A 17,232-nucleotide genomic window follows, 5' to 3' on the forward strand; every position below is an offset into this window, starting at 1 on the left:
AGATATATTTAGATATCTTCAAAACTCAGTGCAAGTACAACCTTCATTTAGGACACCTATATTAGAGGTTAATTTTTGTGTTTGGAGCATTTTTATAACATTCATTTTATTTATTGTTACTACCTTCTCTTTGGATATGATTTTGTGACTTTTTTTCTTTCCTTTTACAGATGAGATACTACATGAGTGTAGGGTCTTGTATTCTGTTCGCATTCATGAGAAGTACCTCACACTCATTCAGTAGATGCATTGTCTTAGGCAATAATGTAATGGTTGCATTCCTAAGAGACTTTATTTTATGAGGCATCATGTTATTTAAACAGTTGTTTGAGTGAAAAATGAGATTGCTAGCCAAAGCATTTGATTTGTAAGGAATTTCAATATCCATACAATCTAAATAATACTGAGTAAATCCAGCTTTTGCTCACTAACTAGTTTGTATATGAGTCTAGTATTTTGTTTTTGTAATAGTTACTACTACTATTTCTATTAAATCACCTGAATTACTTGCACTGAAGACATACAAAGCTCAGAGACTCTCTTAAAATAGGTTTGTTATTTTAACAACTGTTTTTTTTTCCCTTTCAAAGACTGGTCTGTGATACTATGTTTTATTGGTCATAATAACCAACAAGATCCCAATTTTATAGAAATTTAGGGTATTAATGTGACCAAAAATAGATTGCCTTTATAGTTTATCTCTTTTTGTGTCCTACACGAACATGTTTCTTCTTTTTCTTTCTTAAGCCTAAAAAGAAAAAGAAAAAAAAACCTTGCTAACATGCTAATACTCTGTCATATAACCAGAATTCCTCTCCTCTTTCAAAAAAAAGAGGGGGGGGGGCAAACTAAAGAATATTCATTTTGTCTAGTACAAAGCCTAATAGGTGTTTTTTTGGTTCATCTATTATCTTCTTTCAGATTGAACTGCAGTATTCCTTAGCCTGTGGGCTAAACCCCAAGTCAGTGCAGCCACTAACAACACAACCCATATGAAACAGTAGAGGAAATGGATAGGGAAGTCGACACAGTTAAGATATCTAAATATATACATTGTGAGGCAAGAAAGAAAACAGTCACAGGCTGCAGTGCAGTATTTATTACTAGTTTCTCCTATAGTAATTATAGTAATAACTCCATGCTCCTTTTGCCTTTATTCAACACTTCAGCTGTTTGGGATAAATCACACATTCAGTCTTGGGTTCCCATTGCTCCCGTTCACATGCTCTGTGGTTCTGATGGTTATAATTGAAAATGGCAGTATTATCAGGTTCCCCCCTTTCCATCTCCTGAGGTTTATATCCCCTGCTCTTATTTTTGTATGGACATATCTTTATTTCCTCTTAATAATGACTTCAGTTGACATTATACTACCTTGACCTTAAATGGCCAGATGGGGTCTTAGCTTCTGCTTCACTGGGGACATAACTACATTCCCATGAGTGTTGTCTCTAAGTCACCTTGAGGTATGGAAGAAAATTACAAATGGGTAATTAGGTGGAATTGTGAAGCATTTTGCTCTACTTTCACCCTTTAGTTCTCAAGTCTAAGCTTTTATATGGTTATTTGTGAAGTCGCACCTTAGAATGGTTCTTTGAGAATATAAAGATCCTGTAGTGTAGCACATTTGCTTCACAAGATTTTTGTCCCCTGGAAGGCATTATAATTGAGTCTTCATGGACTATCAAACACTTCTAGAAGTCCAGCAGCTTCTAGATAATGGAGATCAGTGAATCCCTTTGTCCTTAAAGCATCCATTATTTTTTTTCTCTGTAATTTCTTGGTCTGAAGCACTCATGTGTGGGATGTCATTATTGGTATTAATTTTTGGAATTAGGAATGGTAGAAGTGTGGGGGAAGGGTAGAATAAGCATTACAAAAACCCAGAGAAGGTCTGGGTTGTGGCTCAGTGGTAGAGTACTTGCCCAGCACATGTGAGAATTCAATCCTTAACACATCATAAAAATAATAATAATAACTAAATAAAATAAAGTTATTTTTAAAAAACAGAGTAGCACTATTTCAGTGAGTAAAAAATTCTGCCTCCTCTAAAGTGGAAGGGACATAATCATCTTGCCCCTCAAGAATGGCAGGCACCCTAATCACCAGTATACTTTCGATTGTGATCGCTAAATATTAGTATACAGTAGTGTCAGTAGTCATGTTTGTCTGAGTAAGGAAAGTTGGTGTTCATGAATCTGTAGGTGGCTTTTATTCCTACAACATAGGCAGTTTATTATGAACAGATACTATAGGAGCTGGTTAGAGGTGGGCTGACTGACATACTTAGAATGAAATATAGAAAGAAATGCCAACATAGACCATAACACTTAATTCATGGTGGGCAGTTCAGGTCTCTTGGTTATCGGGTATATTTTTCTTTATTCCAGGGTTCAATAGCAAGGTACTGAACTAATCCTTATAAAGATAACATGGGCTTTCCAAAGGGAGCATGGTTTGGTAACCAGATGTTAAGGGATTCCTATGGTCTTCCCATTAGAACTTGGCCCTAGTAGTACAGTGTTCTGATAACTACACAGTCTACCATTGGTCCATCTAGGTCTTTAATGATAGAGCTGCCAAATGATAGAGCTGCTTTCCCCACTGCTTGAATTTGTTGGGTAGCCTTTTCTTTTTGGAGAGGTTAAAGTCAAAACTGGTAACTTTAGGGACAGTCAGAAAAGAATTGAAGCTTTGTTAGGTTTTCATTGCTATGACCAAAACACCTTGGATAAGTTTATTTTGGGCTCTTGGTTTTAAAGGTGCCATTCCCATAGTCAGCCTGCTCCATTGTTCTGGGCCTGAAGTTAGGCAGAACATCATAGAAGAAAGGTGGTGGGGGAAGCTGCTCAGCTCATGATAGACTGGAAGCAGAAAGGTTGAGATGCCAGAGACAAAATATAAACCCCAAAGACATGCCCCCAGTGACCCCCCTTCCTCCAGTCACACCCCCACCTGCTTCTGTTTAGTACCCAGCACAGTAGTTCTGTCAAATTAGTAATCTGTCAGATACATTGATCCACCAATGAGGTTACACCTCGCATAATCTAATCATTTTACCTCTGAACATTTCTGAATTTTTTATCACATGAGCTATTAGGGGATATCTCACATCCAAACCATAACAGGAATAGTGTTAAATATTCTCCCTTTGTACTTGAGAATGCATAGAAAAGTACTTTGCAGGAGAATGGCAATGCTAATACAGATTAGTTGACCAAGATTCCTTACTACAGAACCCAGAGTCTGTGTTTTCATGGGATTTTTCTTTTTCTTGCTGGCCTGTTTACATCCTTGCACTAATGGCTCATATTGTTTTAGGTCCTAAAAGCAGATGTCAGCAGTATATTGGGCTAGTATAAGGTCCCATAGGAAGAGATATGGTTAATATCCTTGAAAACTAAATTATATTACAGAGAGTGGGTAGGTCTATAACATTGAGATAAGACTGGGAAGGCTCACAGCAGTTTGATTCAAGTGTAGCATATTCATTTTCACATTCTCTTATTTTTTTAGGGTACAGCAAAAAGTATTTGCTATGTCAGCAGTTGTATACAAGGTGCCAGAGATGGCAATGATCTGTTCTAGTAAACAGACCACATTTTGCACTCGGAGTCACCATCTGAATTAGCTTTGGCTGTTAGCCATCTGCATCCTCCAGACAGTCCACTTAGATGGGAACTGCAGACATCACCACTCCTTGCTCCTGCGCTCCTTTGCAGTGGCATTTCTGAGCAGTTGCCTAGGATTAGGTATTGCTCTTAATTTACTGTTTTGTCCAAGTGAGTGTATTAGCTTTGCATCACTGTGACAAAATACCTGAAATAAAGGACTTCAAAGGAGAAAACACTTAGTTGGGTTTGCAGTTTTAGAGCTTTCAGTCCATGGTTGCCTAGTCCAGTTGGTTTTAAGCCTATGGTGAGGTGGGGTGGTACAACATGGAAGAGAAGAGCTGCTCACCTCATGGTGGTCAGCAAGTAGAGGGGTTGGGGGAAGAGAGCAGGGAACAGAATGTATCCTTTGAAGACATGTTCTCCTTCCTTCCATGAGGCCCCACCTTCTGAGGTTTCTGCCATCTCGCAGTAGCCCATGAAGTGATTTATAAATCCGTAGTAATGGATTAATCCATTGAGGAAGTCAGAGCCCTCCTGATCTAATGACCTCCCAAAGGCCCACCTCTGATTGTACCAGACCTTCAACACATGAACTTTTGAAGACATCTCAAATCCAAATCATAACAGTGAGGAATCCCTAAGGACCCCAGGGGTCTCTTGCTTCCTATAAGAGCTGTTTCTCAGGGAGTGTGGGAGAGAACTGGGGACGGGTAAGTATCTGTTGAGAAACTGGGGAAATTACCTTGTAATGGATTAAGGCTCCCACTGCGCCTACCAGAAGCAGTTCTTTCTCCTTACTTCTTAAAGCCTGAATAATTGTATACCATACATCATAGTTATTTTTGTCTTTCCAGTTATCTTTTTCTTTCCAAGATTGATAAGATTTTTTTTATCTTTTTTTGCTATTGAATTTATTCATAAATATGGAAGTTCCTTTGCTTGGTCAGTTTCTACTAGATTGTTAGTCTCTAACTTTTGTTTTTAAGGCTTTTGATTTTGTAGTAACAGCCATACTCATTTCTTTTCCTAATTTTTTACCAATCTGGGAGGTGAAAAGTTGATTATCAATGGAATTTATGTTTATTTGCCTTTTATAAACTATAAGATTATAACTTTTGTCCATTTTATAATGGAGTTGTTTTTCTATTACCAGTTGTAGGAGTTTTTTCTGTATTAGATTTTCATCACAGTCTACGGTTATTTTTCTCCCATGTATACACACACAGGTTATACAATATATATATTTGTAATGTATGTGCATATTTTTCACATAACATTTTAAAATTTTATGTGGTCAAATTTGTCAGAACCTTGATAGTTTTTATTTTATATCTTATTCAGTTAATATTGTATTCCCAACTCCAAGATCATACATCAGATCACATGAGAAGTACATATTTATATTTACATGCAGTAATTTATTTTCAGTTTTTAATATTTAAATTCATAATTCATTATAAATTTATTTTGCTAAATGATGTGAAATAGGGTTACATAATGTGACTTTCTTATAGAAGAAAAACCCTCTAGAATGGAGATAAATATGCCTCTGTTCTATAGAGAGCCATATCACACTTTGTATTATCAACATCGTTTTGTTTTTTAAATAAAAGCTGTAAGTCCTATAAGGCATCCCAGGAATATCTGTTAAGGTTGAGAGGGAAATATGTAACTGATTATAAGCAGCCACACATTAAACACAACAAACAAAATTTCTCATCCCACAAAAACAAACTTGATCCCCCCAAAAGCAAGAAGAAATTCCTCTGAATCTAGCAGAATGTTGAATAACTGTAGCTATATACAGTTTCCTCTTAAATATTTATATTTTCCACTTTAACTTGAAAGCAGTGTTTATTGTCTCATACTCAGTGAACAAAAGTTATCCTGCATGTTGGAATAGTTTATCATTGCCTTGATGCTATAAATAAATAATGACTGTTTAAAGCATTAGGCTTTATAAATAAACTACTCATTTTAAATAAAAACAGTGGGTGGTTTGGATTGTTCTTCTCTAGTTCTTGGAAATGAGAAAGTTCTTTAAGATGAATTTCCAACTTATTTCTTCTTGGCATTTTTATGTATAATATTCATAAAAATATGAATTTGTAAAGAATCTTTTTTAATTGCAGTGATCATAAGCTTATGATCACTAACAAAAATATGAATCTCCTAATTTTTTGTCTTAAATTATGTACATAATCTAAACCTAGAGAAAGGGAAAATTATATGAACCGTTCACCTGGATTCAACAAAAATTGTTGACATTTTTCAAGTTTTGTTTAATATCTCTCTCTCTATATATATATATATCCAGATTTTTCCAGTTTCTACACTGTTTTTTAATGCTTTTTTTTAAAAAAATTAGAATCCAGTAAAAAAAAAAATGTAGTTCCTTTTGGGTGTTTCAGTCTTTTAGTTCTTTAATTTTAAAAAGCTCCTCTGGAAGTGGGGATGTAGCTCAGTGACAGAGCACCTGCTTAGCCTGTGTGAGACCCTGGGTTCAATTGCCAGCAACACAGTAAAAATAAAACACTTCACTGCCTTCTTTGTCTTTTTCTTCTTCTTTTGCGATATTGACATTTTTGAAAGTCCAGCCAGTTTTCTTGTACATTATTCCACAGTCTAGATTGATCTGATCGCTTCTTCATTATTAGATTCAGGATGAAACTTTTGGCAAGCAAAATACTGAAGTCATATTGTGACTTCTCTCCTGCGTCAGGCCAGGAGGTTGACCATGTCTGTGCATCCTGTTCTTGGTGCTAATTTGATCATGTTTTAAACAACAGATTTATCTATGATCAGGTTATCTTCTAAACGTCATCTGTGTCTTTGATAATTTGAAGTTGAATGAATATCTTCTGATTTTAGTGTCCTTTAATGATCCTTGCCTGAATCAGTTAATATGTAATAATTGAAAAGTGATTTTTTTTTTCTAATTTTGTCATTCCTTCCTCATTTACAAACTATAATCCATTCACTTTATATTATAATGAAATATGCAGTTGTCATAGTTACTTGCTTCATGAGTTTTAAGCCTCACAAGTCTATGCCAGTAAAGTTAAGTTAAAGTCTATGTAGAATTTTATTTATTTGCCATCCTGATAGAGTAGGGAAAATATTATTTTTTGATAATAAATGCAGTTGCACATGTTTACATTCCCACTCAATTTTCTTTCAAAATTAATCCATTTTTGTTACTAATTAGATTTGAATAAAAACCACTGATTTTTTCCTTCTCTTCTCAGTGTTGTATATCATTATCTCTTTCCTTTTCTTTTTAAACTGCCAGATTACATAATTGCTTCTAACTTGATTATTTCTGTAGCCCTAACATTTGTAAATAATAATAAATAAATAATTTGTAAAAAATCACACTTTTATTTTACATTATAATAGCTGTGGAAATACAGAGGAGCCTAAATCAACTTGGAACACCTCAAGATTCACCTGAATTGAGACAACAGCTGTAAGTATTTAATTAAACAAGAAAAGAAATGAAAAGAAAACCTATTTCTATTATTATATGGCTCTTGTAGAATGTGTTTACTGGGAAAAAATAGAAAACTAAAAAGGTGTCCTTGCAGCCTTATCCAGACCAAGCTATCATGTATTCTTTTTCCCTGTCCAGAAAGGCATATGTTTTTATTTTAGAGATCTGGCTTATTCTATCAAATCAAAACTTCTTTAGTTAGTTTTTCTTACATTTTTAAAATAGGTTGGTTTCATAGCTTTTGAAAAATGACCCTCCAAGCTCCTCAATTGATGTGATTATTTCCCACAGTCAACAGTCCATGCAGTGACTAGATTTTTACTTGATTCTGGTACATATCCAGTTATTTGAACCGTCTCCCCAAAAGTTTATACCTATATCCCTGAATTTCAGAGTGTTAGCATCTATTAAATGAAAGTTATAATTAAGTTGTGTAATACATGTTCCCGTAAATTAATATTCTCTATGGAAAATAATAATATTTGTCTGTGACATAGAGTTTACAGTGTTTATACATATCATCTCATCTGAACTATACAAAATTAAAATGAGATAGATTAAAAGAACTACTTCTAGTTTGCTTTTGGGAATTTGATGATTTGCCCAACGTTTTTCAGAACCTGACTCTAAGTCCTCAATGTTGTTATAGCTACAGATTTCATGTAGCATATATGTAATAAATGATATCTCCAAATAACAGTACCCATGGAAGGAAAATTACAAATAAGGAGAAATTCAAAGGTAGGTAATAGCAATTAATATTTTTTAAGAAGTGCAACTTGAAAAATTTATACTTGTCTATAATTGATATTTTATTTTTCTGTAATGGATAGCTGTCAGCATGGTAAAAATGCTCCAAATCTAACAGTTGCATATTAAAGTAAAGTGGAATGGAATTGCACAATTCTTAACAGTTATAGTATTAAGAGTTAATTGTTGAAATTCTGAGTATATAGATATGATTATTATTGTGTCCTTTTGGAACTTTGACCATAATACCTTTCCCAAGATTCAAAATTTGGTAGAGATGAAAATAGGTTATAATTCTTGTTGATCCCATACAGTTATCTATACTTAGACATATTCTCAGTCTCTCTTTAATGTGGCCAGTCCATGTTTAAAATACATGGCATTATATATGAGAGCACTGATGTTTATAAAGCATCAACTTAATACAGCTTATTTTTTTCAGTGTCAAAGTTCTTAAGTTAAAAATTGTACCTTATAAGCTAGCTAGGATGATACAGACACAAGTATAATTTACTTCTTTTCTTGTGTTTCGTTCCCTTTACAAGAAAATGCTATTACTTTTTCCATATCAAGTTAAATAATAGTAAATTTGTATTATTATTATGTATTTTTCCTTTTTTAAAGATATTTAGAGGATATAAATGTCCATATAAAGAATTAGGAAAGACCACCATGTATGTAAGATGTGGGAAATAAGTCAAAGGCAACAGCTAACTTCCGAGGTGTAGGACTCAAAGTAAAGACTCCTACACTTTCAGTACCTCAAACATAGAGGACCAGACAACCAGAAATCTGTCAAATTCCCTCCCCACTGGAGTCATTTGTGTTCCTAAAAGGCTACTGATATTATTTTGCAAGCTTGATTGTCACCTGTAAATGAAGAACTTTTGCTGAATGTTTACCAAAAAATAGGATCAGAAAATTCTGTTTTGATAGAGGAAATTTAGAACCAGTTTATAAAACTACTTCAAGTAGTTTAAATACTTGGTAAAAAGAGATCTTTTCTAAATCTGTTCATCTGCATTGATTCAAGTGGCAGAATTGTAGCTTTAAAAAAAATATATAGGTTCTTTGGCTGTAATGCATGTTTTTTTTTCTCACTTTAGGCAACAGAAGCAGCAGTATACTAATCAACTTGCCAAGGAAACAGACAAGTATATTAAAGAGTTTGGATCTCTACCCACAACCCCCAGTGAACAGGTATCAAGCTTTAAGACACATCGTTGACGTGTTGAACGTGAAAGAAGTTACAATGATTGTAGGGTCTTTGAACTGTGATGCTAGAAAGGAAATGAGGGGACAAAAAATAAGTTATTAGAGATTAGTTCATGGAACAGAAAACTGTATTTAATTTCTCAGGTAGTATCTTGTGGTTTAATAAAGCAAAAATTATTGCAATGTAGGAGCCCTGACCCATAATTAAGTAAGAGCCCAGAAAGTGCTTCCTGAGTAATTGCTTCCAGGCCTTCAGACTGACTCTGTGCATCTCCCACACTTGTTCAAGATGTGAGGTCGCCTAGGGGCACATTTTTGTGTTCTTTAATAGAAGTTAAGCTATTACTTAGGTAAGAATAAAAGATTTTATTTACAAAAAAAAAACTACTTGAAAATAACCTCAAAGTCATGACCCAGGTTTTAGCAGCTGTGAAAATCTGAGGTGAGAAATTCAACAGAATGGGCATTTTGGCTTACAGTAAATGCCATTAAAGAGTTTGAATCTCTGGCCACCATCCTCCAGTAAACAGGTATCAAGATACATGGTTTGTGTATTAATGTGAAAATAGTCAAATGCATTGTAGGATCTTTGAACTGTGATTTTAATATTCTGTCAAAATGTTATTTGAACATACTGTCAAAGTGTTATTGAGAGTTAATCAGTAAGTCCCTGTAATTGCAGAGAGTGCAAATTTCATGATGAAGTAAAGAGCCAGCCAGTGGTAAAACAACTATTGCAAAATCTGTTGAACTTCACAGCTTGATTCTAGTACACATTTTCCTCCCTTTCTTCTAGCGTCAAAGGAAAATACAAAAGGATCGATTAGTGGCTGAATTTACAACATCACTAACAAACTTTCAGAAGGTCCAGAGACAAGCTGCTGAAAGAGAGAAAGAGTTTGTTGCTCGAGTAAGAGCAAGTTCCAGAGTATCTGTAAGTATTTTTCCTTACGGGTAGAAATATTCTGAAAGTGTCCCATAAAAGTCTGCATTAGCATGATTTTATATATCATAAAGATCTGTGAATATCTTGGAGATCTACATTTGAATATTTATTTTCAGGCTTTTTTGCTCAATTTTTAAGAAGATTGTGGGTTATGTATTGTTGTGGTTGTTTTGTTCATGCCATGGAACAACAGATTACAGATCATATAAAATTATAGAAACATATTTTGTCAAAAAAAAATTAGGAGTTGAATCCTGATAGTGTTTTCACAGGGACTTGATCTGAAGCTTCCCACTGTGTACATGCTAATGTAGGTAGCACTTTACTCCTGCATTATTTAAAAATAATATTGGAGGTGAACAGAATGAATGTACTGTAGAAATACTGAAAACAAGTATGATCCTGGAGAAAATAAATGAAAATATGATTTAAGGTGGAACATTGAGTTAGTCCAATTTTAAAATCTAATTTTAATTGAAACCATCACAAGATATTTTGTTATTCTTTAATATAGAGGTTCCACAATTATATTAAATTTTAACCAAGTAATATTTATTATTTTGCCTTTGAGAATATTTAATGAATTTCTTCCTTACCAACTTTCATTACTACTTGAAGCAGTTGGCCTAGAAAATTAGAACAAGAACTTTTCTTTCTCTCCTTCCTTACAAACACACACACACACACACACACACACACACAGAAAACCCATATATATAAATAAATTTAGATTATTTATTTTAAGGGAAAACATTGAGTATTTTTTCCTTGTCTGTGATTTCTTTGATCTTTCTTAATCCAACCTATTACTAAATTATGCAGGGCACATTTCCTGAGGACGGCTCAAAAGAAAGGAATCTTGTATCCTGGGAAAGGTAAAAAAAAATACAAAACAGTTTATAGATCAAAATATAATTTTTAAAATTTGATACATTATAGTTCCTAGTAGAATGCTTTCAATATATGGTAACACAAATACCCTACGTTATTTATAAATTGAAAACAGTAAATTGAAAAAAATTTCCAAATAAGTATTTATAAAGCATTTATTATAAAATATGTAAAATAATTATCCAAATAAATATTTATTGATGTAATTTTAGTATAGATTTTTCTTTTATATAAGGTTTAAGTCGGCTAAAAAGAAACCCAGTTGCCAAATACAGCTTTCAAAAATAAAATAATAAATCTGAAACCATATAAGATAAAATAATTAGTAGAATGAAAAATGACTATAATTTGAGTCAATATGGCTATTGTTTTTTTTTAACACTTTTAAAAATGAGCAATGCTGTGACTTTGAAGAATGAGGTCTCCTATTTAGGGTTTCTTAAATAGAAAATAAGCCCCATTATTTTGAATGTCAGTTCATATATATATATTCTTTTCTTTTTATTAGCCAAACACAGCCTCCAGTGCAAGTGCAAGATGAAGAAATCACAGAGGATGACCTCCGCCTTATTCATGAGAGAGAGTCTTCTATCAGGCAGCTTGAAGTAAGCTTCACATCACAGAGTTGGGCTGCTGCATTATTGTCTTAGTTGATGCTCAGAGTGCTTAGATAATGCTGGGGAAAGGTCAAGATTGAAACATTTACTTAAGTTTTCTTTCATCAAGACAACTACAGTCTGTTGAGGGCCTCCTATGTACTAGTCCCTATATTATAATTTCTTCATGTTCATTATCTTCTTTAGTAGTCCTTGTTAAGCTCTCTGAACTACTTAGTTAACTATATCATTAGCATTGCCATTTTACAGATGGGAAAATTAAGACCCATAATGAATATGTAAATTGCCCCACCTACTTAAATAAAATATTTAAACTTTACTCCTAAATTGAGCTAACTGATAGTTATATATTGAAGATAAGTAAATTTATAACTTTATTTTCTAATAAATTTAATTCTTTATCCCGTAAGTGAAATTTATAACTTGACTAATCCATTGCATATTTAAATTTATTAATGTGAGGCTTTAAATTTAAAATTTTATTCTTTTAAATTGTCTAATTGGTATATATTTTTGCTAAAAATATGTCATAAGAATATTTACTCTTCAAAGCAGGTACTGCTTTGATAATAAAAATATCAGATTGCATAAAATGTATCTTGAAATCCACAGCCCTTCTTTTATTATAGATCCTTCATTTCCATCCTGCCTCACTTCATATTTTTAATGTTGCAACTTTATTTTAGAGACATAGTAGCTGTTGTTCAGTCTTTTAAGATGAGATTGCTTGTAGTAAAATATTTCCTGATGTTAAATCTAAGTGCATTATTGCCTATGTTGAATATTGGTTTGGATATTTAAAAAATTCCTCCCTTTATAGATCAGTAGCTAAATTTCATATATTACATAATTATATATGTCTTTTTGTCTTAGGCTGATATTATGGATATTAATGAAATATTTAAAGATTTGGGAATGATGATTCATGAACAGGGAGACGTGATAGGTAAGCCCTACTCTTGCAGACATAATGGGGTGGGTGTAAGTAAGTTACATGTAATTTACCTGTAGTAACTTTCTCCACAAAAGAAAACTGCTTACATTTTTTTTCTCATTGGGTTCCGTGGAATCAAAAGCATAACCTCTACAACAAAGTGTCATCCTTGACCTCATCTAAAACAGACCTCTTGTTGTGATTGTAGTTGAAATGATCAGCTTCATTTATTTCAGAAGCCCCAAATTAATCAGGGATTACTGCTTCTGAGACCATAGAAGGCACTGTGTAACATCATTCCAGTTTATTTCCAAGGCCTCTCTTTTCAGACTTATCTCAAGTTAATTCTTATCATGCCTTGGAACTTTAGGGCTACTTAAGGCATTTGTAATTGTGCATGCTGTCTTGTCTTCTGGCCTATAGAGAATAGGCAGCCATTTGCCTGATCATCCATGCTAATAGCTTTTGGTATATTCATTTCAGTAGATTATTTAGATACCAGGATTTTTTTTTTAAGTTACCAAAATTCCTTGTAAGTTTAGATATAATACTTCTTCACTTAAGTTGTAATTATCAGCATTGATCCAGGATCCTGATAATTTTTACATTTTGAAATATAGTACCTATGTATAAATATATATTTAATGTTTTCCTGGATTTGGTTCAATTGAAATACTGCACCATTAGTTTAATATAAATATTATTTGTTCATTCTTACTCTCCTCTGTAATCACAGGATAACATTAAAAAAAAACAAAAAACAATTTAGTCATTCATCCAATGAATGTTTATTGAGCCGTATGTCCAGGCACAAATTTAGGCATTTAGTATTCAACTGAAAGTAAACAGCAGATAAAAAGCCCTGCCATTATGGATCTTATGTTTGGGGGAAAGAGACAGTTTTTAAAAAAATAAAAGCTAAGTAAGTAAATGGTGATAAGTAGTATGGGGAAAGTAAGGGTAGGATAGGGAGATGGGACTTCTGGGATCAGCACAGAGGTGGGCTGATTATGGCTACAGAGCAAATGACAGTTTTCAGTCTCTGAAAGTAGATTTCAAATTTTAAAGTAGATTGGATTTACAAAGATAAGGGAATAAGAAACTGAAAAACATTAAGGACTAACATGATAATTTGATAACTAAATATATGTATATTAGGGACCAGACTTTAGCATTTGGGTCGTTTTTGTTGTTGTTGCCCTATAAGGAAGTGATATTCTTTGGAAAGTCAAGGTACTATCTTTTTCCCCAAGTGATGAAAATCTTTGGTAGTAAGAAGAAGAGGTTTGATCTCCCGCTTTGCATACTGGTCTTGAGATAGAACAAGCATTGGAGCTTGAGACTGAGACAAGCCCTTTTTACTGACACTGATTTGATAAGGTCAGAGTGATAGTTCTTTTGGGGGCCTTCCAGTTAGAACTGGAGTTGTATTAAAATGAGGACAATCAGGGTTCTTTTGTTCAAATTTTTTTGTATTGCTTGGACTAACTGAGAAATAATATAGGAAAGAATTATAGCCAACTTAAAAAGTTCAACTTTGTGATAAACTACTATTCACCTTTGAAGAATAAGCATATTTATTCATACTTTGAATGAAAATGGAGCATGAGTATGTTTTTAACAGTTTTATGTGTGTGTTTTATTTTAAAGATAGCATAGAAGCCAACGTAGAAAGTGCAGATGTACACGTTCAGCAGGCGAACCAGCAGCTGTCAAGGGCAGCAAATTATCAGGTAATGTGAACTGTGATAGATTTTCTAATAACTTGAAATGGAGAGAGAGAGAGGGCGGGGGGAATGAGAATGAATATGAGAATCACACACACAGAGATCAGTCATGTTTAAAGTGATTATAGATGTTAATTTTTAAATCTCATGGATTTAAAATTTTAAATCTCATGAAGCTAGAAATATGCCAGGCAGTTTAAAATTGGTTTTCACCTGGATATGCTCAGGGTTGAACTAGAGGTACTGTGATCCCCAAGGGTAGTGTTAAAAATTTAATGTTAAGAGTTCTGATTGTGGCAGTAGATAGCTCCAAGCTTTCTAGTGGTCGTCTCTGAGATCATTGTGACATTTCAACCCAGAACCCTCCATTTCTCACTCTTCCCTTTTATCTTTTCTTTCTTGTTGTCAGTGGCAATTTGGGTTAATGGTGGAGATGCTTGTCCTAGAAAGATTGCTTCTGATCCTAATAATAATTTTATTTGCTTGGAGTGTTATTAATCATTAGATATTATCCACATTCTGCCCTTCTCCAGGAATTAATGTATTTCTTTATTGAATCAGAATCCATATTTATGTGTCAAATATAAGTTGTGTCATCTATACAAATGTTAGGACCATGAACTAATAATGTATCATATTATACTTAAACTTTTGATATTTAACAAGTATAATGCCAGGCTTGGGGCAACCCCTAAATAGCACAATAGCATTTGATTTCTCTTTTAGAGCCTATTTTTTTTTTTTGTCATGATAATTATCATTTTTCTCAGATCTTGTTACTTTCTTATAAAATACCTAAGATATTTTCAACTTCTTAGACGTTTTCCATTGTTTTAAACCTTTCTCACTTAGCAGTTGCCTTTCATGTCACTGCCATTTTTACACAGGACAAATCACTGCATAAGTGACATGGAAAGAACAGTGAAGCTGTATGTAGATTGCTGAGGAAAATAGTGATAGCCAATCATATTTGCTGTCAGTATCTCCGATTTACCATTGTGTGTATACTTCAAATCTGCAGCTCAGCAGCATCTCCTGATGTGGACTTTAGATGTCCCTCATGAATAGTTGAATCACATACACACAGGGTAATCTGTAAATACCAGGGGTCTTTTTGAGCTGTTAGCACATAACTGCTGAAACAGTGTATAACAGGATTCGTCAGTGACTAGATTTATGTTGTTTTGTTTTGCTTTTGGATTTTTCCTCCTTACTTTCCCTCTTCCTTGTGGAAGGTCAAGCCTACATGCACCCTGGGGGAAAGGCACATGTCTTCCCAGGCTGCACTCCAAATCTGAGAGCTGCCTCCAGGCTTCATTCCCACAGGCCTCAAAGGGGTAACACTTGGCTAGACCGCCCAGGTGTTGAGAAAGGAACTAGCTTTCCTATCATTCCACTTGGAAGCCTGGTATTAAACTTATGCCCTGTAAACCTTGGTGCTTCTAAATGGTTGGCTAGAAGCATGAACATAAAACTATGAGCATAAAGAAAGTTGATAAATGCTCTTTATCAGCCAAGGACTTCATTCCCCAACATTAGGGGAAGTACCTCTGGGCACCAAATGAACCATGACTGAGACTAGGCGATACATGGGTCTGTAACCAAGTAGAGTCTGGGAGAAATATTTATGCCTGATTGATATCAAAACTTCAGAAAATTGTGTTTAATATATGAAAAAGGCACAATTGAATAATTAATATGTGAAATACTTAAAGAATTTATATTTGTCAGGGTAATTTCAGAGTCTGACATGTATTGTTTTGTAAATGTTATAGTACTGCTAATTGACACAAAGTACATTTACAAATTTTCCTACTTTGTAAGAAAAAGGATTCCTGCATGTTGGTGTGAGATGCACAGCCATTAAAGAAATACAGAAATCTACAGCAGAGCCAGGAACGAAGAATGGAACAAAATTCTTAACTTCTGTATTTTGAATGACAACTTATAATTTTGTTAGATCTTCAGTGTTTTATTTGTGTGTTGAGATTTGAAATATAATTTCCATTAATATTAAAGAATGGGAACAATTTTGCAAACTAATAAATTTACTATAGGAAAAATTGCCAAACATTTATGCTTGCTGATTGATATTTTCAGAGAACTCATATTTTAGAGCAGCTATTTGATATAAATTTTTTAAAAATGTATAAGCTTTTAAGCTGTTCTTTGTTTTCATTTATAGGTAATCTGTTATCTCTTAACTCTGTATCTTTTTTAAGCCCAACCACGTGCCCAGAAAAAATGTCTGACATTTAAAAATTTCTCCCTGACGTATAGCATTAATTCAAGAATATTTTTTGAAATAATAGTGCCATATGTGTTGTAGAGATTTTTGAGACACAAAACACAGCCAGAAATTTGAGGTCAATAAACTGTTATTGATTTTACTCTTGAAATGAACCAAATTATCTTCAGTTGCCATAGAGACACCCCACTGAATCTGTAAACATGTTTTTTGTTTTTGCACCTGCAGCGCAAATCCAGAAAAACCCTGTGCATCATCATTTTTATCCTTGTCATTGGAGCTTTGATTATCGGTGTCATCATATGGAGATTGACAAGCTAAAATTAAAAAGGAACACACCATTGCACTACATTGTCTAAATTATGTAGGAAGATCCTGTAATCATGTTTTTATTATTATTTTAAAGTTCTTGCATTAAGGATGGTTCTCATACTTATTTTTATTGGCAGGGGGCTCCTTTGGATTAAATCTGATATTTTCTAATACTGAAACTTTTTCTAAATATTGCTGGTGAAACTTCCATACTTTTTGATTTAGTAATTGTTAGTTTTTTGCCCACATTGTATATGCCTTTCATTTATAATTTATTTACTCTATTTGACTCAGTTTTAGAATTAGTACATTTAAAGGTATATGTGCTGTGTTCATATCTGTCACTGTATAAAATGCACTTGATTTATGATATTTTGATTAAAAAAATCTCAAATTTAATTTTGATTTGGGCCAGCAGAGGAAATAATTTTGGAGAATTTACATAATTAACCTATCATTTTATGGGGTTGTTTTTCTAGTTCACA

At 33.5% G+C, this 17,232-nt stretch overlaps 1 protein-coding gene across 2 annotated transcripts in view; it reads left to right on the plus strand.

Moving 5' to 3' along the window:
* Nucleotides 1-16,846, plus strand: part of Stx7 (syntaxin 7) — a 41,030-nt gene extending 24,184 nt beyond the window's left edge. The window contains exons 3-10 of one of the 2 annotated variants that reach the window (XM_076859724.2): nt 7,014-7,083; nt 8,964-9,057; nt 9,869-10,006; nt 10,841-10,893; nt 11,418-11,514; nt 12,400-12,472; nt 14,111-14,193; nt 16,664-16,846. In XM_076859724.2, the coding sequence (XP_076715839.1) occupies nt 7,014-7,083; nt 8,964-9,057; nt 9,869-10,006; nt 10,841-10,893; nt 11,418-11,514; nt 12,400-12,472; nt 14,111-14,193; nt 16,664-16,756 (701 nt within the window). In that variant the 3' untranslated portion in view covers nt 16,757-16,846. Of the gene's footprint in view, nt 1-7,013; nt 7,084-8,963; nt 9,058-9,868; nt 10,007-10,840; nt 10,894-11,417; nt 11,515-12,399; nt 12,473-14,110; nt 14,194-16,011; nt 16,127-16,663 lie in introns of those variants that run through there. The other variant, XM_076859725.2, reaches the window with a different exon arrangement.
* Nucleotides 16,847-17,232: the final 386 nt, after the last annotated feature.

The sequence above is a fragment of the Callospermophilus lateralis genome, chromosome 6, assembly GCF_048772815.1.
Source record: "Callospermophilus lateralis isolate mCalLat2 chromosome 6, mCalLat2.hap1, whole genome shotgun sequence".
NCBI classification, from domain to species: domain Eukaryota; kingdom Metazoa; phylum Chordata; class Mammalia; order Rodentia; family Sciuridae; genus Callospermophilus; species Callospermophilus lateralis.